Genomic DNA, 27,339 nt, shown 5'->3' on the forward strand with positions numbered 1-27,339 from the left:
CATCAGGCATGGCAGCTTAAGGAAACAAGGTGGAAAGAACGAACAAAAAGGACTCTAGAGCAAGAGTAAGGAAAAAGTCATGACTGTAGCACAAAAGCTATTTTGTGGAAAATGGGAAAGGAAAGAGTGTTATGAAGGATGTAGCCTCAGTGTGAAACTGTACAAAATGAAAGCAGGAATAAATACAGAGAAATGGGATTTGACATTATCAACCTCTTAACCTATGCTACTAAATACAATAAAGGCCAACAAGCTCTCTCCAGTCTCGAGATCATCTGTCACACATAACTCACATCTGTTCAGCTGGACTCTTCTAACCATGGAAAATAAGTACACTGAGTAGCTCCTAGCTTTTGCTAACCTCTGAACCATTCCGGGCCTTGTTTGGGAAAATTCCAGTTGGACTGTGTCAAAACAGCCTCAGAAAGAATACTAAAAATAGGCAAAATCCCCAGTTCCTGTGCTTCATTCACCACTGTAGATATACAGCCTTTATAGGTATGGCAGAAAGAACAGACAGAGGATCAAGAGAGTATGCACACAACTTCCTTCACAAGATTTCCACATTCCAAATAGGCTCCCTAGCAGAGACACATTCCAATTTACTTTAAGTGAGGAAGTTTCAGATCCTTCTTTCCCAGTATTTAGACTCATTCCTGTGTCAGCACACCAGACAAACGTGATGCACCGTTGGGTGGTTATTATCATTAAGGTCTACAGACAATCCCACAAAATTCACAGCAATGCACTCGATCTATATGAATTATTACACCTAAGACCTATGTAAATGTACAGGTCTATGGAAATAAACATCAGTGTTTCCTTGGAGTAGCTATGTAAGACTTTTGGATAACAAAATGACCAGGATCATTTCACAACCTACAAATGATAAGTCAACTTCAGGAGCATTCCAGCATCGGACCATTCCCAGTGAAAAGCTGAACCAAACAGTTTACAGGTTTTTTTCAAATCTGCAAATTAGCTTCCACTGCTCTGATCTTGCTTAGTCATTTGCATCTGAGAAAAGCAATAATAAAACACTCATTTCCTGATTTAACAGGACTTTTTCCATCAATATTACTCAGATTTAAAAGAATATATGAAGCACTCTTTAGTGGAAAGTAATCTTTATTTGTTGCTAGGTATGTGGTACTTAACAGAAAATGAAAGTCATACCTCAGCTTGTGATTAAATGCCCTGTGGAGTTAATTAGTTTCAGGGGATGACTAAAGTGCGTAATTATTTTAGAGATTTATAAGTTTTTAATGCACTCCTTAATTTCACAACTGTCTGCTTTTTTTTTTTCTGGAAAAGGAAAATAGATATAGTTGATTTATTTACCTTGATACTTCACTAAAACATGTCTTTAACCTTTCTGAAAAATAAGTTACAATTATTTTCACATAAGTCATTGCAAGTCAGTCATCATGGTAAAGGGTACCTTGTACTTCTGTAGTTCTTCAAAATAAATGCACCATTGCTCCTGATAAAATTAATGTATTATTATCTCAACCTTAACAAGGAAAGTATTCTGACCATTAGCACTTAGTTGCATGAACACAGTTGGTCCTTTTGTACTTCATCCTGCAGTAAGCATCCACAGCAAATGCTGGCCTCCTATTCTGAAAGTCATTAAGCTCACTACCCAAATGTAGGAAAGGCTGATTGCAGTGCACACTCTCAAAAAATGCATTTATAATTTGGAACTTCATACCATTCTGAACAGCTGTTCCTAATCACATCAAACATATAAGAAACTTTTGCCAGTGTGCGGCTCACTGCCACGTGAGAATCAGCAGTATTTGCTAAATCCACTCCTATCACTGTTTCAGAAACAGACCCCTGTGACTGTTTTCAGCGTAACCAGGTTTTAAGCCACACTGAAGTTATGCTCCTTACTCTGTCACTACTCATTTTCTTCGCACCCGCTGCAAAGAATCTTATCAAAGGCTTTGCAAAAATCCTAGAACATTCTGTCTGACAGGTAACCTTTACAATACTTGGCTTAATTTTTTTTTCCCCTTAAAAAAGATCTCCAGCAGGATGAAAAAAAAAACCCACAGTTTTCCTTAGAGAAACTCTTGATACTTTCACCCTATCATATTACACAAACATATTATCCTGCCTTTAATTAGTCCTCGGGTTCACCAGAAATTCTGACAGAACACCCTGGTCTGTCACTCAGCCTCCTGCCTACTTCCCATTCCTAGGTATCATACCAGTGATGCTACGGTCTTCTAGCACAATTACTGGTTAAGAAATACAGCATGTCATAACAATTCTCCATTTTCAAGAACTGTTTTTTTCAGAGTATTTAACATTTGCATAATGCTCTAAACCATATATGACGCTTCACAGATACCAAACAACAGATACAGTGAAATTCATAATCTAGTTTATAAATACATTTAGAGGAACATAGAATTGAATTAGAGCTGGAAAATTTGATATGGGTGTTTCTATGGATAGAAATATTATTCAATCAAATGTTTTATGAAATAAATTTGATTCTCACTTTAAGGTATCAAAAAAACTGGAAGTAAAATAATTACAGTATGTAACTATATTAGAAAGCTGCATGTATATGTAGTTATACAGCCAATTTCATCTGCCATAATGTGAGACTGATGACTACTTTCTGAAATATTACAGAATTCTTTAAAACAACATATATATTTGCATATACACCAATAACTGATCTTAAACTGTTGTGTTGCTGCAAATGAAACCACCCCCTCCAACAAAATATATTCAAAGCCAGTTGTTCACCATACATTCATGGAAGTTTTCAATGGTGTAATGTGAGTATCAGATTTGAAACCAGGATTGATTACTTGTTAGAAAACAAAGCTCATGATCAAATTTTATTTCATTTAAGTACTTGATGTGTTGAGGTATACAAAGTTTGAAGGAACAATCCTACAATTTTTTTTTCCCCCTCCTTTCCTTCCTGGCATTTCTCTATCTCTTTGACTTGAGAGAAAATGGTTCAGGAAAAGGCAAAATGCATCCAAAGATCCTAACAGCTTACAGAATACTGTCCATCTTCAGCAGCTGCTCTTCAAAATGTTACCTGGAAGGAAATGAGCAGAAGCAGCATAGAAGAGAAATAATCAGCTGGCATTTTCACCTCCAAGCAAATGAAATATATGTGTCACTACTGGGGAAGGACTATTTAGGAGCCAAAAACTACAATATAGCATGGAAACACCAGGATGTTACTGATCATTTGAATCTAGTTCTGCATTTTTTGCTGGTGACTGGCTGTTGAACAATAATACAGCAGACTATAACATCTGCTATGTTGTCTTTAGACAGAAGTGATTTGCTTTTTATGAGTCTTTGGCCAAAAACTGTTTGCCTGTTTTTTTTTTCCCTAAATACATTTTTGTGTATATATACACACATTTTGGTATTCCCACATTATTTCCAGAGACAACGGGGGGGCAAAATTAAGTGGAAAAAAATTCACATGCTTTAGAAAAAAAATCAGTAAGCACAACAAAACATCAACAGCTGACCACATGGAAAATGCACACTGACATCCCAGTTCAGTGTTCAAAACACTGTAATCACAGGTTGAAAGCCCAGGTTGAAAGGGACCTCAAGGATCATCAATCTCCAACCCCCTCCACCGCTGGCAGGGCCACCAAACTCCGTATTTAATACTAGACCTGGCCTTAAACACCTGTAGGGACAGGGTATCCACAACCTCTCTGGGCAGCCTGTTCCAGCACCTCACCACTCTCTCTGTAAAGAACCTCCCCCAACATCCAAACTAAATCTTCCCTCCTTCAACTTAAAACCATTTCCCCTTGTCCTGCTGTTATCTACCCTTTCAGAGTTGATTCCCCTCTTTTTTGTAGGCTCCCTTTAGGCACTTAAAGGCTGCAATTAGGCTGCAACCTTCTTTCTCTGGACCTTCTCCAACAGCTGTCTTTGCTGTACTGGGGGCTCCAGACCTGGAACTGGAATGACTGCATAAGTTACTAAAGCTTTGTCTTAGTTTCAATTGAGACTAAGCAGTTTTTCTTTAAAGTGTCTAGTATGATGCTGTGCTTTGGTTCTAGGAGAAAAACAATGCTGATAACACACTGATGTTTGTAGTTGTTGTTAAGCAGTGTTGTACAAAGCCAAGGCCATTCCAGTTTGTTAGCACCTACTGAAGGGGTGAGGAGAGGAAAACAAAGAAGCTAGGAGGGGACAGAATCAGGACAGATGACTAAACTTGGCCAAAGGGATAATCCACACTATATGACATAATGCAGAAGAAGAGTTTGAAAAAGGAGGGAGTTCATCAGTCGGTTGCTACTCCTTGGGGACTAGATGGGCATCAGTCAGTGGGCAGTGACCAATTGCTCTGCATCGCTTGCTGTATACATTCATGTATGTATATATATGTGAAAACAATTTCCTTTTTTCTATCTTAGTAAATAGTTTTATCTCAACCAATGAGCACTACTTCATTTTATTTTATTCTCTCCCCCATCCCATTGGGAAGTAATAGGGAGTTGAGTGAATGATTGTGAAGTGCTTAGTCACCTACTGGGTTAAATTACAACAAGCTTTCTTAGAGTTAGAAACAGGAAAGGTACATAGAAAGATCACCCCTTTGGGGTGGGGAAGAGGGAGATAGGATGAGTGTTTCATCTAACTAGGTCAATTTTGTTGTATTAATTTTTATGGCTCTTCACTATTAATGCTGCTAACTGTATTCAGTAATTTTATTACTGATTTTTTTGTAGGTCATGATAAGCACCACAAGCCAACTATTACCAATGTTTGCATTTACCTATGAGCTTATTTTTATGCAAACTCTAATCTCAGAGCTACACAGATGTGTATTTGCTAAGTGATGACTGTCCTCAGCTTTCTGACTGCTTCAATTTCTTTACATCTTTGCAACTCATCAAATCTGAACTCCTTATGGAATTCTCATTTACCGAATTAAAGTAGAAAACATTTCTCTCAAACGGATACGTGACTCAGTTTCTCAGTCCTTGAAGACTGTAAATAATTGTTTCCATTTCAGTTCAGAGCACAAATAACCACAAGACATCCACAAGAAAATATGCCTTTAACAGCAAAGTAGGTGTATTAGAGTGGGGAAAAACACCACCTAAATATTTCCTCTTCTACATTAGTCTAATATTATCGTTTCCTTAATCAGTTGCTTAGATTTAGACCTTAAGAATAATAAAAACCTAAGGAATTTACAAGTATACATTTGGCCATATAAAAGGTAACTAGATTTACTGTAGTTCCAGAAACTCTGCTATCCTTTTCTTAATTGTTGGCAAGAACATAAAACAAATTATCCTCTTAGAATAAGCTAAGGCATAAACAAACCCTATTAACCACATTTCTCAATAGCAACAGGGAGAGATAAATTTAATAGATGATATATCAAGATACCCAGAGCAAATGAGTTTTTATTTCATTTCTTGTAAAAAAAAAAAAAAAAAAAAAAAAGTTGCTTTGATTAGATGAACACAGGAAGACTATCATCAAAAGAGAAAGATCTAGGAACAGATTCGGGTATAAGCAGGCTAAAAACTACCTAATGAATAAGGTGTTTTCAGATTAGCTAAACCTCATGACATTTATACTAAACATACCTAAGTAAAAAATGGCACAAAGCTCAAGCAAACAATCCTGACTGAAGTTGCACGTGCTTATGTAGATAAGGCAGTTATGCCTCCCAGTGTACCAAGAACCATGCATCAGTTACATCAAGATATTATAATTCACAGAATCACAGAATTGTAGGGGTTGGAAGGGACCTCCAGAGATCATCAAGTCCAACCCCCCTGCCAAAACAGGTCCCCTACACCATTCAGCTGAGCATCTTCACTGACTGGATGGTCACGGCCAACAGGTCTACGTCCAAGTGAAGACTGGTAATGAGTGGTGTTCTTCAGGGACTGGTGCTCCAACCAGTGCTATTTAACATCTCTGTTGGCAACATCGACAGTGGGATCATGTATACCCTCAGCATGTTTGCAGATGACAGCAAGATGAGTTGTGCAATTGACATGCTAGAGCCCAGAGAAATTGTGGAGCATCCTTCAATAGAGATGTTCAAGACTTGCCTGGGTGCCTACCTATTGTAGAGTACCTGCTTTAGTAGAGGATTGGACTCAACCTCTTGAGGTCCCTTCCAACCCCTGCAATTCTGTGATGCCATCCAGAGAACCCAGACAGGCTTGAGAGGTGGCCCCATGCCTACCTCATGAAGTTTAATAAAGCCAATGCAAGGTCCTGCAACTGGGTCAGGGTAATCCCAAGCACACAGGCTAGGTGGAGAATGGTTTGAGATCAGCCCTCAGAAGAAGGATGTAGAGGTGCTGGTTGATGAAAGACTCAACATGAACTGTCAGCATGCACTTTCTGGCCCAGAAAACCAATTGTATCCTTCGCTGTATCAAGAAAAGCATGACCAGCAGGTGGAAGGAGGTGATTCTGTCCCTCTACTCTGTTCTTGTGAGAACCAATCTGGAGTACTGCATCCAATTCTGGGGCCCTAACACAAGAAGGGCATTGAGCTGTTGAAGCAGGCCCAGAGGAGGGCCACAAAGACGATCAGAGAGCTGGAGCACCTCCCCTAGAAGGACTGGCTGAGAGAGCTGGGGCTCTTCAGCCTGAAAAAGAGAAAGCTCTGGGGAGATGTAATAGCAGCCTTCCAGTATCTGAAGGGGACCTACAGGAAAGCTGGGGAGGGACTTGTTAGAAGAGTATGTAGCGACAGGACGAGGTGGAATGGTTTTAAACTGGAAGAGAGTAGATTTAGACTAGATATCAGGAAGAAATTCCTTACTGTGAGGACAGTGAGACACTGCAACGGGTTGCTCAGAGAAGTTGTGGATGACCCACCCTGGAGGCGTTCAACGTCAGTCTGGATGTGGCTTCAGTCAACCTGGTAGCGGGAGATGTCCATGCCTATTGCAGGGGGAGGCTAGATAGTCTTAAAGGTCCCTTCCAACCCAAATCATTCTATGATGCTATCATCTTCCTATCAGTTCCTCAGCTGTCAGCAGTGCCTCAGCAAGTGGTGCCAATTAGACTGCAACTGCTTCATGACTGCTTGTAACAACTGAAAAGATGAAGAGAGACAAAAAAACAGTGGAAGACATTTTGCCAATTAGATTTAAATTGAAATTACATGCACACAAGATATTTGGATAGATTTGAAAAAAATGCTGCAATATAAGGAAGTTTGTTTCACCCTCTAAAGTCTTATTTTTCCCCTTAATCCTCTACAATTTCATCTCTAAATCATAACTTCCCACTACACTGATGGACATCGAAGTGACCTGATGCAGACTCATCAAACTGAAGATCAAAGCTTTACTACTTACAGCTTGTAAAGCATAAGAGAGATGAGTTACTCAAAAAAAAAAATTCTCTTTGACCACTATGAACATGAGCTTGTAGTAGTAGCCTTTAAAAGCTCAGGTTAAGGAGTCCATATTTATTGGTGTCATTGAGATAATTGCATTTGATTTTCTTTGCTGACTACAAGAACTTCCAGTAGCAATTTTATGATCTGACCTAAATGTATAAACGATTAGCAAAACGTGACTCGGCAAGTGGCAGTTCAAACACTGCCTGCAGCCCATCATGCCCTAAAAGACATTTTGCATTTCTTAAATAAAGCTCCAGAAATGAAACGCTAGCCTCCTTCCTGCAACAAAGAACTCTAGCATAAGGTAGTCAAGATATTGTCAAGAGGGAAAAAAAAAAAAAAAAAATACTTAATCATGAAGGCTCTTAGGCCAAACAGGAACAGGCACACAGCTGGTAAATATGATCACCACCAAAGATTAATGCGACTGCAAGCTGCTTTACTTCTCACATAAAGCCTTTTTTTTTAAAAAAAAAAAAAGTTTTTACAGTAGGTTAGCATTTAACCTTATCAAATCTAGAGAAAGAGTTCCAATGTCAAATGATTAGAATTCAACACCACTGACCTCACTGTAAGCAAAAAAAAAAAAAAAATTGTATGTTGGAGGAGAGTGGAGAGCCTACAGAGGAGGCACCAACAGCGTGGAGTCAGAAAACTGGTATACTATACCAGCATACCATATACTATAGTACTTCTGCAGCTATGTGAGCTGCAGGTATTCAGTGCTATGGTCCTTGGAGAAACTTGCACCATTCCTTTTCAATATCTACTCATAAATATTAGTAAGAAAATTTTAACCTCTATGTGTTAGAGGCAACCTTACAGCCATAGTACACTCTCATCCAACACGTAATGAGCACCTTCTTTCTAATGCATGATATATTTCAAAGTAAGACCAGATAAACCACATGTAAGCATAAAATTATTAGTTTTCTTTTGACAACAACAAAAGATCTACCTTCATTTGATAATAGAAAATTTAGATTATGCTAGCATTAGTTGCCTCCAGACAACACAGCAGGCAAGCAGAAAGCATAAGACATTGCCAATGCCACTGAAAAAATTATGAAGAAAAGGTTAAGAAAAATACAACTCAGGAAGTCAAGCACTGACAAAATAAAGCACTCCAGAGGAGGCTGCTAACTGGATCTAAACTAGTAGACTGAAACAGACTAGTATTAAAATATACAAAATCCAAAGAAAAACATCACAGTAAAAGGAGAAACTGCAAAAAAATATTAACAAAAAATTAAATGCTTAGCATGGAAGCAGTCCTTTAACTATTAGACAAAGATTAACTATTATACAAGCAATTCACACAGCACAAGTTGTGTCAAATTAAGTATGTGAAGACTCCTACCATTCTACTTGTCATACTACTCTTCCTAACTCCATTAACCACACAGAAAAAGATCATAAACAAGGAAAAAAAACGGTCTATTCGCTCATCTTGTCAAGATCTGCACGAGTTCTCTACATTCCTCATAGTTAATGAAATCACATTTTGAAACCATGTCAGGGTAGCATTCAGTTCAAGATTAAAGTACTTAATAAAGGTCCACATACTTGGTCCAATGCCATTTAACATTCTCCACTCGAATTATGGGATGAGCAGACTGTCCCCTCAGCAAGTTTGCAACAACATCACTTAGTACTTGTCATTGCATTCTGTACTATACAACCTAGATTTTTCCCTATTTTACATTTTTTACAGTTCTGGATGGAAACTGTTGTCAAACAGTCGGGAGTATCCCAAGATTGAGTGAAAGCAATGTTGACTGTTGTCACATTTTCCATTCTTATATGCATGCTCCACACCAGATGTTTAAAGGTATTCTTGCCATGATCACACTTCTACCTTAAGCATCAACAGCAAGTTTTCTTACATGACAGTTTTAGAAAAAAAAAAAATCATTACCTAATGTGACAGCAAAAATTCTGCAGAGGCAGGAAAAGCCTTTCTTCAAATCATACCACATAGCAGCAGAACCCTACCTTGACAGAAAAATATACATGGAAGTCTGGAGCTAGCTAGAAGACTAAGATTCCCAGCTGGGTCCTCAGTAAATCTCTGAAATGCCCTTTCCCACCAAAAGAGCAAGTAGCAGTAACAAGATAAGAGCGTCAGGAATAGGTGCTATAAAACAAGTACCTGACAAATCAGTTAATAAAAAAAAATCTTCTGTTATGGAGAGGGCTGGAATATTAAGGTGTGATTAACAGCCAGTAAGGTAACATATAATAATGTGACACCAGCTGTAGCTAAATCATTTCACTTATCACTGAGAGGATTTAATGGCAGCAATGTAACATTTTTCAAGAAAAGTATATTTCTGGCTTTTGTTAAGCAGCAAAAAAACCATGTCAGATGTACATTTGTGTGTCATACTCCTGCATATCACTGTCAACATTTTCTTAGCATGGTAAGATGAATTTTTAGAACTTCTGTTAGTGTTAAAAATACTTTTTCCCCTTGTAGTTTCCATCCTGTAACAATAAAAATACACGGCTTAAAAACTTCCCTGCTTCTCTGACCTCACTGAAACCCTACCTTTATTCTTAGGCTTTGCAGTGGACTTCTGATCTTCTGTAGCCTTTTTTGTGACTGCAGCAAAAAAAAAAAAAAAAAAAAAAGCCGTTTGAGATTCATTCCTCTTCTGTTCCTCAGGCTTCCTCACATATCCTCAACACCTCCCCTTATGTGGTTCATTTTACTTACGTGCTTTATTTTCACTCTTTACACACTTGTACTCTTAAGCTAGCTTCTCTTCCAACTACAAAGGCTGCTCCAAAAGTAATGTCTCCTATTTTATGATGTTGGCTCACAACTTCAGAAGTGAATACAGATTGGCGTTATGACAGTAGAGGCTGAATCTTCCCACCAATATTCCATTACATTTTGTTGCTGTCTGAGATGGAAGCATTTATGAAGCAAAAGCACATCACTGAATTCCTCTATACAGAAGAAAATGGCACCCACTGACATCCACTGACACTTGCTGAACATGTATCAAACAGTGGATGGTAGGTGGTACATTTCAGCAGTGGCAACAGCAGGTAACATCTGCTGGTACAGATTTTGACAAGAATGGCATGTAGGCTCTTGTCCTTAGCTAATGGCAAAGACTATGTTGAAAAAATAGTGTTTTATAACAGAGAAACTATTCGTTGTACTTCCCATGGAAATAAATAGGAAGTATTACTTTCAGAGCAACCAACATATTTCAAGCTTCATCTTCTACCTCGTCTCCTACTCCTATTATATAAAATCTTTATTGTTCTAAACTATAATAGATGTTCAACAATAATTCAGCCTATTGCATTTCTGTATCTTCCATTAACATTAGGAATTTGGCTGTGTTTTTTTTTTTTAATATCACTTTTTCACAGTATTAAATTCACATGGACTTGCTCTTTAGAGCATTTATTCACCAAGCATTGGTGTCTTAAAGGCTTTTTTCCCCTACTCAAAAAAAATTTGTTTCTTCAAAGCAACTGGTATTATCCAATGCATGTTCTCTTTTCCTCCTGCCTTTGCCATCCTGCTAATCCATTATCAGCCTTCATTGCTAAATAAAATTAAAATTCAATAATTTGAATAGAAGTCTCTATTTAACTTGGAAAACCAGGATGTAAAGAAGTACATTTCATAAGAATTCAGGCTGTTACTCTCAACTTATTTTTATGAGGTTGTGAATTCAGTATATCATATCCAAAAATATATGCAAGACAAGTGACAATATATTAAGATGTGTTGTACAACAATGTATTTGACAGTTGTTAAAAATCAAAATACAATGTGTGGGAGAACAAAAGGTGAAATAAAGTCAGAAGGTGGGCAGAAATATCTTGCTTTTTAAGAAACAATGGAACACACAGAAGAACATGACTGTTCCAAGGGACAGGTTAAGAACTGACTGAATAATGACTGGATTGCATTATTTTACATGAGAAAGAATGGTGTGGTCCAGACCCTACTGTGAGGGCAGGAAGGCCTTCCTCTTTAGACCAGAATGTACTGAATATGGGTTGTTAAGATCGCAGAGATTATCACAAACTTCTGAAGATATTAAAAGAGAACAGTGAACAATCACAAAGATGCTGGCTTCACTACTTAATTAATAACAAGAGTTACCAAACAAAAGAGACCTATTACAGACAACATTAGAAAGCTTCTTTAAAACCATACTGAGGAAAGAGGTTACACCAAGGTTACAGCAGATTGCACCAAGCTCAAACCGTGAAGAAGAGATTATGAACAGAGGGACATTTTTGAAGGGTATCTCCATAACAGATTCCAAACCTTGCTGAAGGTGCCCACAGGCCATTTATATCTGTGTTGCAGTGGTCAGTTCACTGTCAAATAGTAAGTGATAATAAACATTTACACGTACCATCACCTTAAGTTTACATAGCACTTCACATAATGCGTACTAGAGCTCATAATGTAAGTTAGACAAGAACGCTATAACATACGACAGCATTTCAGGTACAGGGAAGTGCAAAGATTAGAAAAAGAACAGTAAAGAAGATTGTATAGATACAGTATATCCAGATACATATGACAAAAAGATTGCTTGTAAAATGAAGGCTTAAACAAAAAGAGTAGTCGAGAAATTGAGAACAATAAATGGAAGAGTCCTATGTTGGGGGAAAAAAAAAGGATGAGAACAATGTATGTAGAACAATAGGAAACTAGAAGTACCTTAAAAGAACATCAGTATAAACCTGTAACTAAAAGTAGGAAGGAACCACCTGACAGTCTAATGTGTATTGGCAAGCCACCTTTCAAGAGCACCAAGACTCAAATATGTTCCATTGACAGGAGACTGGTTCATCTTTTCCTTAAGGCATCTTGAATCATGACTCACACAAGCAAGGTGGTACCCAAGAAAGTGATGAATAGGGATGGGATATTCAACCATTTCAAATGAAGCAGCAGCAACAATTGGATAGATTATATACATCAGCCTCTGACGAATTTACTGCTTGGGAGCAAAACCTGAAATATTTCTTCTCAGCTTTTCTCAAGACAACAACACTGCATCATCTCTCAGCCTGTTTGTGCTATTTATGTATAGCATCTATAAGGTTCATTTTGCACTTCCACAGAGCTAGAAGTAATCAACTCGTGTAGAAAATAGAACTTCTGTTCGGGCACAAGAAAAAGTCTTAAAAATTAGCTTCAAACTCAAGTGCTGAATTATTAGTAAACATTTTCTAATTGGTTCACTTGTGCAGTCATAAAACATACAAGACATCCCTTTGGATCCCAAACGGATATTAAAGGCTTTACTTTCTCCTCTGAAGTCATCAGATTTTTTTCTTAAAAAAAAAAAAAAAAAAAAAAAAAAAAAAAAAAAACCAGTATTTTTGTGATAGCTCTAAGGTAAGCAGGGATCCAAAAATAAACCTATGAAACAAGATTACTAATTCCAGACATTTAAAAATCACTGAACAGAGATTAACAAGCGCCAGATAATTATTTTTAAAGGTCTGCAATAAATTGTTCTTACAAAATGACACTGGTTTTCTTTCAGAATAACTTTAAGGGTTGGATCTTTATCTCGGTAGTGCTGTGACATGCCTCAGGACTAAATATTTTTCTCAGTCCACTCATCTCAGGCTGTAGAACTTCAAAATCGTAAGATGAGGGAAATTTCAGAACTCAGAGGTCACAGGCTTATAATGACATTTGCACTACCCAGCATTTAAATGAAGGACTAAATTCCAGAGGGCCATTTGTCAGCCAGATCAAAGAGCACCTCATGGAATACCACAAGCCAAGAGACTGTTTTACTTTATTCATTTTTTTTCCAAGGAGAGAAATAGATAGAAAGCTGTTACCCAGACTGAAAGCTTCCAGGACAAGCAACACAGAAATTTTTACTGCAGAGTGTGATTGAAATTCTGTTTCCCAGCGCTGAATTAATTAAAAAAATGACACTGGAAAAAAAGTTCAAAAATTTACTGCTTGGCAAGCAATCAGCTCTAAGACACTTTCATTACAGTCTTTCAGATTCTCAAGTCATCTTAGTATCAGTGGGAGCTCGCTGCCCAAACTGCAGCTGCAAGCAGAGGCAATATAATACAGATGCTGTCAGCAGTCCCACAGTTAACCAAGCTTGCCTTTCACTAAACAGTGTTTTATTTAACAAAAATCTGTAAGAAAGAAAACAATCCTGTACGTCATTATTTAATATAGTTTTGCTAGATATCAGAAAGACTTTACTGTATTAAAAAAAGTTAAGCTCTTATCCTCTGCCTCTCAACCTGTTGGCAGGGACTCCAGAAACTTCCTGTGAATAGAATCAGGAGTCAAGAATGTATTTTTGGAGATCACTCTGTCACTTTCAATTGAGTAACACATAGGAAAAATATACCCCAAATACCTTTACTTCTTTTCATTCATGCTATTTTCTACTGAAATTCCATTCCTGTCATAGCTGTTTTAGACAGCCCATGCCTCTCTGCTTTTCTACTACATTTCAGAATGGAGTTTTGCTCAAAAGCAATGGGATAACAGGAAAATTCTTTACCTTGTTTTCTTCAAAGAAAAGGAAATTAAGGGGGACTCAGGAGATGCACAAGCAGTTCCCATCCTCATCACAGATTTCCTCTACAACCCTGTGCAAGAAATTTAATCTCCCCATACCTCAGCTATCCATCTCCGAAATACCAGTTCTTTTTTCTCTTTTACTTGTGAGAAAAAAAACGTCTGACATCTGTATAGATGCAGAGGTAAGCACAGTAGTGTATCAGTATTTAGGAAATGCTAGTGTATGCATACCAGTCACATAACCCAGGAGGATTTGGGCTTTTGTCACATTTTTTGCCAAACTAAGAACTACCCTTATGGTTTCTGGAAACTATTATATATATATATGTATACATATACACACACACACACACATATATTTGGTTACTATTGAATGTGGAGGTTGGTGGCTCTGCATGTGGCAGGGGGCTTGGAGATTCATGATCCTTGAGGTCCCTTCCAACCCCTGGCCATTCTGTGATTCTGTGAAACTTGTAAAGAACCAAATAAAAATTAGCACCATTTAACTTCAATCCAAATTTAACATACTTTGTATTGAATATGTTAATATTTCTCAGCTTTACTGTTGTACAAATTGATCCAAAATAAATTAATCAATAATTCGAGATGCCGAAGTAAAAATTTGTAATTTGTTTTAACTGATACAGAATTTAAAAACATTTAAACTGAAATACCTCAGTAGAAATTTTGTAAAGAAATCTAATACAGAAAGGTTATTTTTTTTATTTCTAACATTTGAGGAATGGGTGGAAAGACTTCATGTTAGCTGTAATCAAAATTCATTCAACATAACCTGTCTCAGTTGATATGAATATACTTTCTATAATATATTCACATTTACACTTGAGTAACAAAAACTCAAAGCAAGAAAGACTGCAACATGCAAGTATGGCTCAGCCTGTTTTCCCTGAGAAACACTACTACAGACCAGGAAATCAGCACAAAGTGAAAATTCACCCTTTTCACTCCATATAAATTTTCTTTTAAAATCAAAGTACTCCAATGTATAAATGGAAACAGATCAAACATTGGAAAATTCAAGTAGAAAATTAACTTCGGAAAAACAGAAATTCCACTGTACAGAGTAATGTTTTTAGAAAACAGTCCTTTTAAATTCTATCCCCCAGTGTGATGGTGATCTGAACCAAATTCCCTCAAAGAGTTGTTAGCTATGAGAAGTGCTACCCATAATAGCAACTTAGCATATATTAGCCATTTCACTCCAAAGTCCTGATTCAGTTTAGCAGTTTTTATCTTCAAGCACAAACTCTATGCATTCAGCTACTACGTTCACTTATAAACTTCTTACCAAGTAAAGAAGTTCACCAGTCAATCAGATTTCCTTCCCAGGAAGTCTGGTGGTATCTTTTTGACACATCTCAGGTTGCTCCTACTAGTTTTAGGAGAAAGCTTCAGGCTTTCTTACTTATATCATTCTGTTCTGGGCTAAGTAACATCTGAACTCACTTTTATTTAACAATTAATTATCTTAAATATTTTATTATTATTATATATTATATTATTATTACATGTTTTATTCCAACGCTCCTAGACTTTGCTAGAACTCAGTATTTCCCAGTGTATGCAATGAATATAAAAAAAAAGTTTTGAAGGACAGGAATCCTGAAATTGCCAAAAAACCAACAGTGAGTGGGAAGAGCAGCAATATATTCCAACAGGTAGACTAGCCAAAGCAATCAGAGGAAGCAGTACTGGAGTCACACACATGCCTCAAACAAGATATAAGCTGTGCTTATCCACAAACGTCAATGCTATCAACAAGAAAACGTCTTACCTGAAATTTCTGCTAGTCCACAAATTTAAAAATACAAGGTATTTGAAATAAGTGTTTTCTTTCACCAGGCAAGTCAGTAAAACAGAAAAACTCACCACTTCAAAGCATTCTCATAGAATTGTCAGTCATGACCCCTTTAACCCACTGCTTTGTACAATTTTTATATTACTAGTGTGAAGCTGTTTTATCATCTCAAAACAGTTCCATTTGAAGTTATTAATAATCAGCAGTTTTTAAAACACAGGAAAATTTGTTTCTTACATCACTGCAAAGGTCGCTGCTCTCTACTCAGCTAGAGACCCCAGTTGAACACTTCTTCCAACATAATCACTCAATATGATCATATTCTTATAGAAATAAATCTTTTCAGAGAATTAGCATTGTTATACTGAATTATATGCTCCATACTGGGGTATGCACAAAGGCCTACAGGTATTAATAATTAAATAACAAGTGAAGAATTTTCCTCAAGACAATGCACTTCAACATTATATTAAGTAAATATATTTTAATAGGAAAAGAATAAATACACCCTGGAATGATTTATGTTCTTCTACAGATGAGCATATATAAATGGTACGCTGACACTAACTATAAATTCTATAACCTTTTAAGGGGGAAAGTAAAGTTGTCACAAGATTATCATAATCATGGAGCAGATCCTCCTGGAAGCTACATTTAGGCACATGCAAGACGAGGAGGTGCTCAGAGATGGGCAGCACAGCTTCACTAAGCGATACTTCAAGACAACTGAAAATGTTACATGGAAAAGCTCAGCTGCTGTTTAGTATAAAATTAGGAACATCACTGTGAAATATTGCTGTGTTTACTTACTGCATAATATAATTATATATGGCAGAGTCACCAACAGCGTCTTTAAACACAGGAAACGCAACACTACCAAAATGATAATTGTTCACAGAAGCATTTCAGAAAGACTTGAACCTTATTATAATTTCTTAAATGGATAAGGATTTGAAAATGCTTATCAGCAGCTACTTTTATCTATCCATTTCAATTGATTAAAACTTAATTGAAAGCTTCCAGAAGCCCTTGCTGAAGTTCAAAGGTTGGAGATTTCTAGCTTTCATCAGTTTTACTCAGCTAAAGTAGCTGAACAATTTATACCTATTAAATCAGAATTTAGTTCTTCATTGATTTTAGTTTTTCATTGATTTTCTTCTCTATACCACTACTCCCTTTTCTCATACCCTTCTGATCATCCATTGCTTTTCTCTTTTTTCTACCCTTCCCTCATTTTGTTTCTTTCCCACCTACTTTCATAAACCTTCCATTCCCCTTTCAACCCCCCCATTCATAAACTTTAAAAGCCACGAGAAAGGAAAGATGCTCAAGAAGCAGTCAAAAGTAAATTAAGTCAAAACTAATACCAACAACGCAGCACTTCTTAGTGTTTATATGGTTGTAGAATCAAATCAAGCTCATGCTCAGTGTTTAAATCAAGAATGTCCATTTCCGCTTCCTAATAAGATCTCTTATCTACCCCAAGCTGCACATAGCTTACATCACCCTTATAATAAAAGCATTATCTCAATCTTGGTAGCAACATAAAAGCTCAGCTCCCTTGCACCTGACATATCATTTCAGATTACACATAGACTGCGTAGAATAAAAAGCATTTTAGCGCAGGTAGTTTGCTTGTATAAACCACAATAAAACCTGGCAACTCTTTTGGATAATAAACAGTGACCAAACTGCTTTCTGACATTGCCTGCTTAACTGGGGATCACTTTCCTTTTCCACTGCTCACTAAAACATTCTTCAGAACATTTTGCAATCCACTCTATTGGTTCCTATACCATCTGCAGGAAGCAAAAAGCAAACCATCTGCCCCAAAAAGAGCAGCAGCACAACATTTGGAAGAGCCCAAACTAAGCTACAGGACATACCACAATAGCTTATTTGCAGAACAATCTTGCCATTAAATAGCAGTGTGAAGGATCAGAAAAGTGTACAAATAACACCAAAATTGAGAACAGCAGATTACTTTCCATTGATGAATTTGATTGTAAAAAAATAGAAATGTAGAATGGATACACTGCTCATATATTTAACTTGATCTACTACACATAAGAAGTTCTTTCAGATTTTCAAATGATGCTGGAAATAAAGCCTACTACGTTACGTACAGATATCAGCGAGATCATCGCAAGCGTAGAACTATTGAGAGCTCTACAGTCCCATGCACACAGTCATTCATCCAAAATTAACTCTCAGTTTTCCTGACGAACTACTATCTGAGCACAGCAAGAGAGAAAGGGCCCTTGCATTTCTCCTTTAGATTATCAGTTCTTAATGTACTCTCCAAACGTCAACACAGAAGCCAGTAAGTCACTTAAGGGTTTGATGCTGCTTATTTCAGTACAGGTATGGAATAACCTGTTTTACAAGTAAATTGTGAAGTCACAGATCCCTCTTCACAGTTGTATTAAATCGCACAGTCCCAAAAATTTCAGGAGAAAAAAAAAATCGTCTCTTCCCCAGCTACAAAGTTAACTCTCTGACCATGGAGAATATATGGCACAATTTCCAGACAGCACGAAGAACTGCTTACCGTAATCTCAAAGAGAAAATGCCAGAAATTGCTGTTAGAAATACCAGAGACATAAGCATTCAAACATTCAGAAATACGGAGTATAAAAAATGTATTCTGCAAGAGTTAAGAAGAAAACTGAGTCTCATAACATCAAAAAGCCATTTTTGAAACATACACAGAGTATGGACTAATTCACAGAAAATTGTTTTTAACTTCAAGCACTCACAAAAGCTTTGGAAAACACGTATATTTGAAATCCTGAGAACATTAAGAAAAGGGTTGTTGTCAAAGGGGTGTGGTTTTGTGTTTCCCCCCCCATGTTCAAGCTTCCCAAGGGAACTATTTTATCCTCTCATTCCCAGTACTGCTCTTTGGAAGTTAACCTACTTTTGTTCTTGCTGAAGATATTCCTGCCTACACCAATTTGCAAACCTAAACTGTTTCTGCAAACAGTAGCAGGAATATTTTTCTTCCAAGTGCAAAGCTGAGATGAAAACTCCAGATTATAAAGTAGATACTTTGCATACTAGTGTAAGAAAATTACTTTGTCCAAAAGGCACAACCTTCAGATCACGAAGTACTTTATAGATCAAAACCTTCACAAGATTCACATCTTTAGGTGTAACCTTTAGTCTCAGTTTCTCATTCTGTTGATGCACATTGGAACAGGTGCAGAGAAATTCAAAGGCAGCAGTGACCAACCCTATGACTTTTAGGTTTTTCAGATCATGCTAACCCAAGAAGAACAAACTGAAATGCTCACTACCAAGCAACACACTTGACATTTTTAAAGAGAGCATCTGCTGCATTATATGCAGTCATGTGAGTATCAAAACATTTTTGTCCTCTTATTTAAATACTGATAATCCATCTTCTATGTTAGCATTATTATGAGTATTTCTTAATAAACCTTCAGTACTCAAACTAAACAGCAAATCCATTTTAGCAGAAAAACTTGGAAATAAAGGACAGTCATAAATTATGCTTAGAAGTTTTGTGAGCTTTTTTGTTGTTGTTTGTTTTATCTGCTGAAAGCCTTAGATAATTTTTCTTCATAATCTTTATTAGCTCCACTATGGAAGATCTTTTAAGATATAGAATTCTGCTGGAACTGAGCACAGCTAACTAAAATATTACAAGATTTACAGAAGACTGTAACACCAGGTTTTTGGGGTTTTTTTTTGTTTGTTTGTTTTGTTTTTGTTTTTGCCAGAAAATTAAAAAAACATTTCAGTTGAGAAGTAGTAATACACAATTCTTATACAGCTATTTTCATTCAGAAGCCTTAAGGATTAGTCTGAAAATCAGCATTAGTTTTCAACTTCCAAAGGGAAGTTTTAAAAGACATTCATTGAAGATATGGCAGAATGAAAAAAAAAAAAAAAAAAAAAAAAAAAAAAAATCAAACTCCATCTACTACACACCTCAGAGCTTTATTCTGCATTAAGGTATTTCAGTTGTCTGATCCACCCCCACAGTTTTTACTTGCTTATGTGGCCAAAGATCATTACGCTTAAACCACTTTAAAAGCTGTCCAGCTCCACGCTTATTCTGACATCATAGAAACACAGAATGCTTGGGTTGGAAGGGACCCCAAAGATCAGCAAGTTCCAGTCCCTCCTGCTACAAGCAGAGCCACCAATCTCCAGATCTGGTACTAGACCAGGTTGCCCAAGGCCCCATTCAACCTGGTTTTGAACACCTCCAGAGATAGGGCATCTGGGCAGCCTGTTCCAACACCTCACCACTGTCATATTAAAGAACTTTCCCCTGACATCCAAACAATCTAAACCTTCCCTCCATGGGCTTAAAATCATTCCCCCTTGTCCTATCAGTATCTACCCAAGTAAAAACATGAAGCACTAAGCCTTACCCTCTTGTGTAACACCCATCCAAGGATGGAAAAATGCAATAGGAACAAAAGATGAACATACTTTCACACTTTTCAGGCAAGATCAGCATACAAACCTGCCTATTTTCTGACATGCATGCTCTCTATTAATGCCTCAAAACCTTTTTCTCAACACTGCTTAAACATATATACTGAGTTCAGCTGTGAGGACATTTATTTTTTTTCTTCACATTCAGTAGCTTGTTGAAGAAAAGACTGAATTGAAAAAGTTACAAAATGTTTGTTTTTTAAAAAGGCACACTTACACTGAACTGAAATGCACAACAACTGCAGTGACCCACAGGTCAGGAAAACCTCTCTTTATTGAGGCTGTGTCTCTAGCTCAAGGTCCAGCTGCTGCATGCAAGTAGGCATGATGTGCTCCTATTTTATTAAATAGGAGACAGACCTACACAACAGCTGCAATATCTATGCATTCTGAAACAAGACCCAACACCTCAATTTTTGAGCCTGAAACCTTCTCAGACATCACGAAGGAACTAGTTCAACTACTTTTATAGCATTTCTCAGTGGGCTAGATAGATGTATTAATTTTCTTGTACATGTGTTGACCTTTCTTAGGAGTTTTATGCACTTGTCACTGCTCATATGCTACATTTTGTGGACAGGCTACCTACCACACCAGATCTGGTTACCAGTCCATACTGCCTGCACAATATTGAAACAAGAAAAGCATGCATCCAGTGCATCAGGACAGGGCACGCCTGACTTGGCCAGATGGCTTCTTTCTCAAAAGGTGCTGGGATCTGAGGCTGTTTTGGCATGCAGAGCCCAACCATGCCACCTCCTGGTTATGGATGGCCACTCTATTCCACACATTAGACAGGTATATCAAATGCTTGGTAAGTTAACAGTTAACTTCTTTTTTTATTCAGCTACCCAGCTATTCCACCTTTCTTAGCATTACCAGCTGCTAATATAATTAATTTCTAAGCTTTAAATAGCATCTATTTTAAGGCACAAAGGAAGAAAAATGGACAATACAGCAGGTGCCTCTGAGGAGATATAAATAAGGAAATAAGTTTCCTAAAAGAATTCTCACAGCAAATAAAGCCACTCTTCTACAAGCAAAACATTCATACTGCCAAAAAAAAGCAACGTAGGATGTAGAGCTGATGAGGATATTGCTATCCAGATAAAGCCTCAGCAAATGCCTTCGACCTTCTTTAAAACAGCTGGTACTACGTTCTGCTACTCACACTGAACTGTGCCTTAAGCAGCTGTGCTGATTTAAATAGTGCCATTTCAAGGGAGAAGCACTCCTTTTCACACAAGGACAGCAGAATCTAGCCTTTAGTTATCGCATTTGTATTGTTCCTTCTATGGAAAAGAATTTACTGTGTTTCAAAGGACGTGTTTTCTAAGATCATAGATCAAATGGTTCTAAACTGCTTCAGATCTCTGAAAGGAAGAGATTTTTTTAATTATTTTTTTAAAATTACATCTCCACCCCCCACCCACCCCTTAAGAAAGCCCAGATTTTGTGACTAACAACTGCAGGTCAATAAAAACATGGAGAGGTTACTTTATTATACTCAGCCTAACATTTTATGTTATTTTGTTCTCCCCAAATCCAGCTATCCCCTGCTATTCAGATGTAAGACATTCCACAAGGAAAAAGCACTTAAGATTATGAAGACACACCAGGCAGTCATATCACAGTAAAATAACTATTCATGTTTTCAAAAAAGAAAACAACACTGCAAGTCTGGAACACCTTCATTTCTGAAGTCAGCAGTGCATTCTGGTGATGGAGTATCCTTTTTCATTATTCCATACATATTAGCTGCATCAGTCAACATATCACATAAGGACTGCAAGATAGCCTGCTAATGGCAACAGAAAGATTCCCATTAACTTCAGTCTGTTTTGAATCAAATCTGTGATACCTAGCACATTGCTGCTTTATAGAAGTAAGTAGCTGGTATTCATCTGTGGTTTGCACTGATATTATCCTTTTTTATTGAATAAGATCCAAATGATAGCTGTATAAATCTAGCTTCTAATGAAACTCGCATTCCTAAAATACAAGCTCTAAACATTTCTAAGCGCATTTCCCAAATCAACCTTCCAGCTATTCACACTATTTCACAGGACAGCAAAGTAAATGATGATTAATACAAACTATTATGTGAACACAGATTTCTTCTCACCTGATGACATCAGAAAAAAAAACAAAATAAACAGAAAATTGCCTGCTCACAGATTAATATTAATGTATGAGTTTACATTAGCATTTTACATTAGCCTTGTTTTAATCCAAAGACTTGTTTAGACAGTAAACCAATAAATTTGTAAATATTTTTTCACAAGTAGTTTGCTATGGAAAGCTGAATAAAAAGTATCAGAGGGCTGACTTCAGAAGGTCAAAGGTTTCATCAACAGCATGTCACATCTTGGATGCCAGATATCAGCTTCATTTCCTACACTGCAAAGACAAGTTAGCTCACATGAAGTGTCCTTACTCCTGCCCCTAGGTTTTTAACAGGAATGTGCAGTTACGAATAAAATCTGCCCTCCTACATAAAAAGCAAATGCATCTCCAGGAGTCCAAAACATTCAAAGTTCAACATAAGCCAAAAATATTAGTTGAACATAAGACAAAATGAGTTTCCATTACATCAGCAGTTTTCAAACCAGCTAGAACAATTTTTGCAGGCTAAATAAAAGGCAGTACTAATGTCAGTTGAGTATTAGGGCTAAGTAATGATATACCTTTTGAATAGTTATGCTTGTCCTACAAAGAGCTTTATGACACTGAGCTCTATGAATTTAATTGACATGACTAGAGGATTAACAAATTTATGCTACGCCACATTTTATTATCTAGGGACTTAAGATTAAAGTTAAAGGCTTGACTCTTTGCCTTCAGAATGCCAACTGTAAACCTGAGGTCAGTTGTACTGTCACCACACAGAGAGAAATTAGCTACCTCATTACCCAAGTAATGCTGATATTTCCATAGGGAGAGACGCTCTTACTTCGGCCAGCTCTTTCCAATAGGGCTTTTTCCTTTATGTCTGCATTACAAAGCAGAGCTGGCTTTAATATTATGCAAGATATTTCAAAGCCAGAAATACAAGAGTAGGACTTCTTTATCCCAAGGCACACATAGACAATTAAACAGATACTTTGTCTTATTAAAGAAATAAAAATACAAAACAGAAGCCTTTAATTACCACGAAGTCACTCTGTAGGATCTAGATTTCTCTGGTACCCATATCTTCACAGCTCAAGTCATACACTTACTTTACATACATAATAGTAATAATAATAATCAAACATATGCAAAAATAATATTTATCAGTCACTTGCTAGGGACTACAAGAGGACACAGCACCAGAACAGCAAGGATCTAAATTCTGGCTGGAGACTGAGATTGTACCATAACAATTTCTGCACAAAAGGTATTACTGAAAAACGCCCTGTACTTTGACATCTCTCATCTGGACAAATATTACCTGATCCAATGTAGGGAACCATCTCATTACCAGAAGCAGCACAATCTCACCTAAGAAAATAACCATCTGTAACCAGTTTACAATAACATACTTAAAACTACCCATGAAACAAGTGTGATTCTTCCATCTCTTTCAGGCAGGAACATACAACAACCTGCTTCACAAAATGTACAGATAATACAGAAAAACCCACTAGAGATTTACCTATTCTTTAGATTTGCATCGAACAGTTCCCATTAAAAGATGTCTTTCAGTTTTACTGCTGGCTAGATTATTCTATCAATATAAACGCTCAATGCCTTTTGCAAAAGTTCAAATAAACTAATGCAAACTGAGGTAAATGATCACCATCCATTCACACTTCACAAGTTCTCCTAATAAAAAAACTTATAAATGGCTTTTCCATTTCTAATGATGAAGTAATCACACAGGAGCTATTTCCTATATAAAAAAGGTAATGACCCAGGGGCGAATAAAGTATCTTCTCATTAAGGCATTAACTTAGTCATTAAGAAACTGGGGTCATTTTCATCCACCGTGGGCTGCCTCCGATTTTTAGACAAGTTGTGTTTATAACTTCACAATCTCTATGTTAGGAGAACCAATATCCCTTCTCATGGTTCGTTATATTGTCTGATAGATACATAAATTTACTGCCACAGAAAACATTTTTTCGTGTGCTTTATCATACATATACAATGAAGGCTCTAGTAAGTGTCTAAAATAAACATCTGTACACCCTTCATGGGTTACAAGTAAACATCCACTGACTCACATACACACCCAACAAAAGTCTACCAGCATGATACAGACCTACATATTAACAATATCTGTAATTTATTTTTAAATTAAGCATAGCAAAACACAAAACAAAGCAAACAAAATAATACAGGGAAAGAAAGAGTTGGCTCTTTACAAAGAAAACCAGTGTCGTAAGTTGAAATCATACTTCTGGAATGCCTGTGTGCCCTTCAGTGGCTTTACACAACAGCAGGCAGCCTCCCTACCTAGATTCTAACAGCTGACATGAAAAACCACGGCACTTTCAAGTCAAAGCGAAAGTTAGAGGCTCTCAACTCTGAAAGCCAAAGCTACACTTCCATATTTTACACAAAATCTAATGACAATCAGAACAGCTTAGAATACCACAAAAGCAACGCTTGGCTGTGATTGCAGTGTATGCAGCTACTTGTGTACTGCTTCTCAAAGAACAGAAATCCAGAGTCATCAGTTCATTGCCAACATATCCTAGAAATAAAGCATTACAGAGGTGGTTGTACCAGTTTTCTTCTGGCATATGAAACAAATTCTGCCAGTTCTACACATTTCCCTCCTATTTATAACCCAGCAGCATCCAGTGCCTTCATTCTCGGTTCAACTACTTATACACTTACTTCAGTGAAACTGTTTGAATGACAGTCTCCAAAACAAATCTCTAGAAAGCTTGACAGATGGTGTTACAAAGGGTAAAGCCAGGTATCTGGTGTGAATCTGACATTAGCATTCTCTACAGTTTCTACAGACAACTCACCTTCATCTTATAAAAATTCACATATACTTAGGCCTCGCTATATAGAGGGAAGAAGAAAACTAATCATTTACTCAATCTCAGTTGTCCTACATACATTTTCCACCTAGATCTGACTCCTAAAAATACCCACTGTTTTGTTTGTTTGTTTTTTAAGTTTACCCTGCACACTTTCAGCAATGCTTTGTGCCTTTTCTGCCTCTCACATGCATACACTCAGCAGATAACTCCCCCCTCTGGGAAAAGATCAAACTGCAAGGTGCGAGAAATGCACCCCTATGAGAAATACAGATACATTCTATTTTTATTAGAAAGAACAACCTCATAACAAGCAGTGCAGCTGCCTCTTCTGCAGTGAGATAGCTATAACAGAAATGTATAGAGTGTGTCTTTATTCACCCTGAATTTCCAACTGACCAAGCAGGAGCGCTATGACAAGACCTGGACTCAGTACATTTGCTCCCAATCAATAAAGCAGGTATTTAAGGAAGACGATATAAAGGGCTGCTGACATAGGGAAAGATGCTTACTGCTAACATAATGAGTTTTAAATAGTTATGATTGCCCCTAAGACATAATAGAAATTCAGAAATTATTCACTTCCCTGAGTGAGGGCAATTTGAACTGGCAACTTCCTCACAGGCCCATCCATACACTTTTTTGCCTTGGTCTCACTTACCAACTCCATAGCTTGCCCTGATTCATGCTTCAATCTTCACTACTTTTTTTCTAAATGTAATGGAAATTTTTACAGTGAGTGTCACACACCTCACAGGAAACTGGGAAGTGTTGCAAGCGCCTTAGGGGATGACACTTCTATGCATGCTGAAGTGCTGCACCACAGGGCCGACATTCAGTAACCACATAAATTATAAATCACAAACTTTCTGAAGATCCTCCAAACCAGTTTGACTAAAGTGAAGAGCACAGAATTCAGAATTAAGCATAATGCAAAACGTTACAGGTAGCATACTCCGGATCTCTACAGAAACCAAAGCGGAAATCATTGTGTCCTGGATGGAACAGTGTCATGAAACCAATAATTCATAAGCAGCCAATGCCCACTACAGCGAAGCAGAGTGAAACAGCGCTCTGCTAGCGCTGTAACATCATTACAGTACGCACCTTACTGCTTGAGTACAAGAGGCGAGCTGCAATGAGTTACACGAGATCCGAGCGTTCCTGCACGGCGCGCACAGCCCCGCGAGGTGGCCCCGGGCCGAACGACGCTGTGCGGGGCTGTGGCGCACGGTCCGAGCGCTGCGCCGGCGACCTGCGCGCACCACGCGCACCCCGGCACCCACGGCCACGCGTGGCCCCCGCGCCGGCCCCGAGCCGGCGGCTGCCGGGCAAGGTGCCTGGGAACGAGGAGAGAGACGCACGGTGGCGGGCGGGAACGGAGCCTTACCGTCGGCCAGAAGGCGCATGGCGTGCACAAAGGAGGGATCCAGGCTGTCCTTCTCGGCCATCAGCTCGGGCAGGTACTTCTCCTGCTCCATTGCCTCAGGGCCGCGCCGCCTGGGCAAGCCGGGGCGGGCTGCGCGGCCGCCGGCTGCCTCCTCAGCGCCCGCCCCGCCCGGCGCCCCACGGCTCGCAGCTGTCGCCCGGCCCGGCCTCCCCTGCCCGGGGGGCGCTCCCCGCCCCGGCACCGCCTCCGCCGTCCCCCGGCCGCGCAGGGGGGCGGGGGCTGGGGAGTGCGCGGCTCCCTCCGCGCCTGGCACCGCCGTACGTCCCGGCCCCCTCCTGCCAGTGAGCGGCCCGCTCCCTCCGGCCGCCTTAACAAGGGAGGCGGGGCGAAGAGGGACGGCCCCGCGCTGTTCCCATTGGTGGAAAAGCCCCTCGGGCGGGGCCAGCTCCGGAGTTCAGCGCCGCTACTGGCTAGTGAGCAGCGAGAGGCGCCGGGCGGTGGGCGCGGGGCTGAGGGGCGAGAGAGAGGGGCTGTGTGTGCGTGCGCCTGTGTGCAGCGGAGAGCGTGCGTGCAGGTGTGCGCTGCGCGTGCCCGTGTGTCTCGCAGTGTGGCTGTGCGCACACCTGCGGCTCCGTGGGGCCCCCGTGCTTGTGCACGCGTGCTCGCGCTGTGTTGCCGTCTCTCCGTCGTTGTGGGAGCGTGTGCTCGCGGCCG

At 38.6% G+C, this 27,339-nt stretch overlaps 1 protein-coding gene across 2 annotated transcripts in view; it reads right to left on the reverse strand.

The window, feature by feature from the left end:
- Positions 1–26,731, reverse strand: part of KHDRBS2 (KH RNA binding domain containing, signal transduction associated 2) — a 320,519-nt gene extending 293,788 nt beyond the window's left edge. Inside the window, exon 1 of one of the 2 annotated variants that reach the window (XR_006181714.1) lies at positions 26,626–26,716. Coding sequence is in view for 1 of the 2 variants with exons in the window: in XM_042888016.1 (XP_042743950.1) it covers positions 26,626–26,716 (91 nt within the window). In the remaining variant the exon portion in view is untranslated. Of the gene's footprint in view, positions 1–26,625 lie in introns of both variants that reach the window. The other variant, XM_042888016.1, reaches the window with a different exon arrangement.
- Positions 26,732–27,339: the final 608 nt, after the last annotated feature.

This window comes from Lagopus leucura, unplaced genomic scaffold (genome assembly GCF_019238085.1).
Source record: "Lagopus leucura isolate 7727_CA_CO unplaced genomic scaffold, USGS_WTPT01 Super-Scaffold_73, whole genome shotgun sequence".
NCBI lineage: Eukaryota > Metazoa > Chordata > Aves > Galliformes > Phasianidae > Lagopus > Lagopus leucura.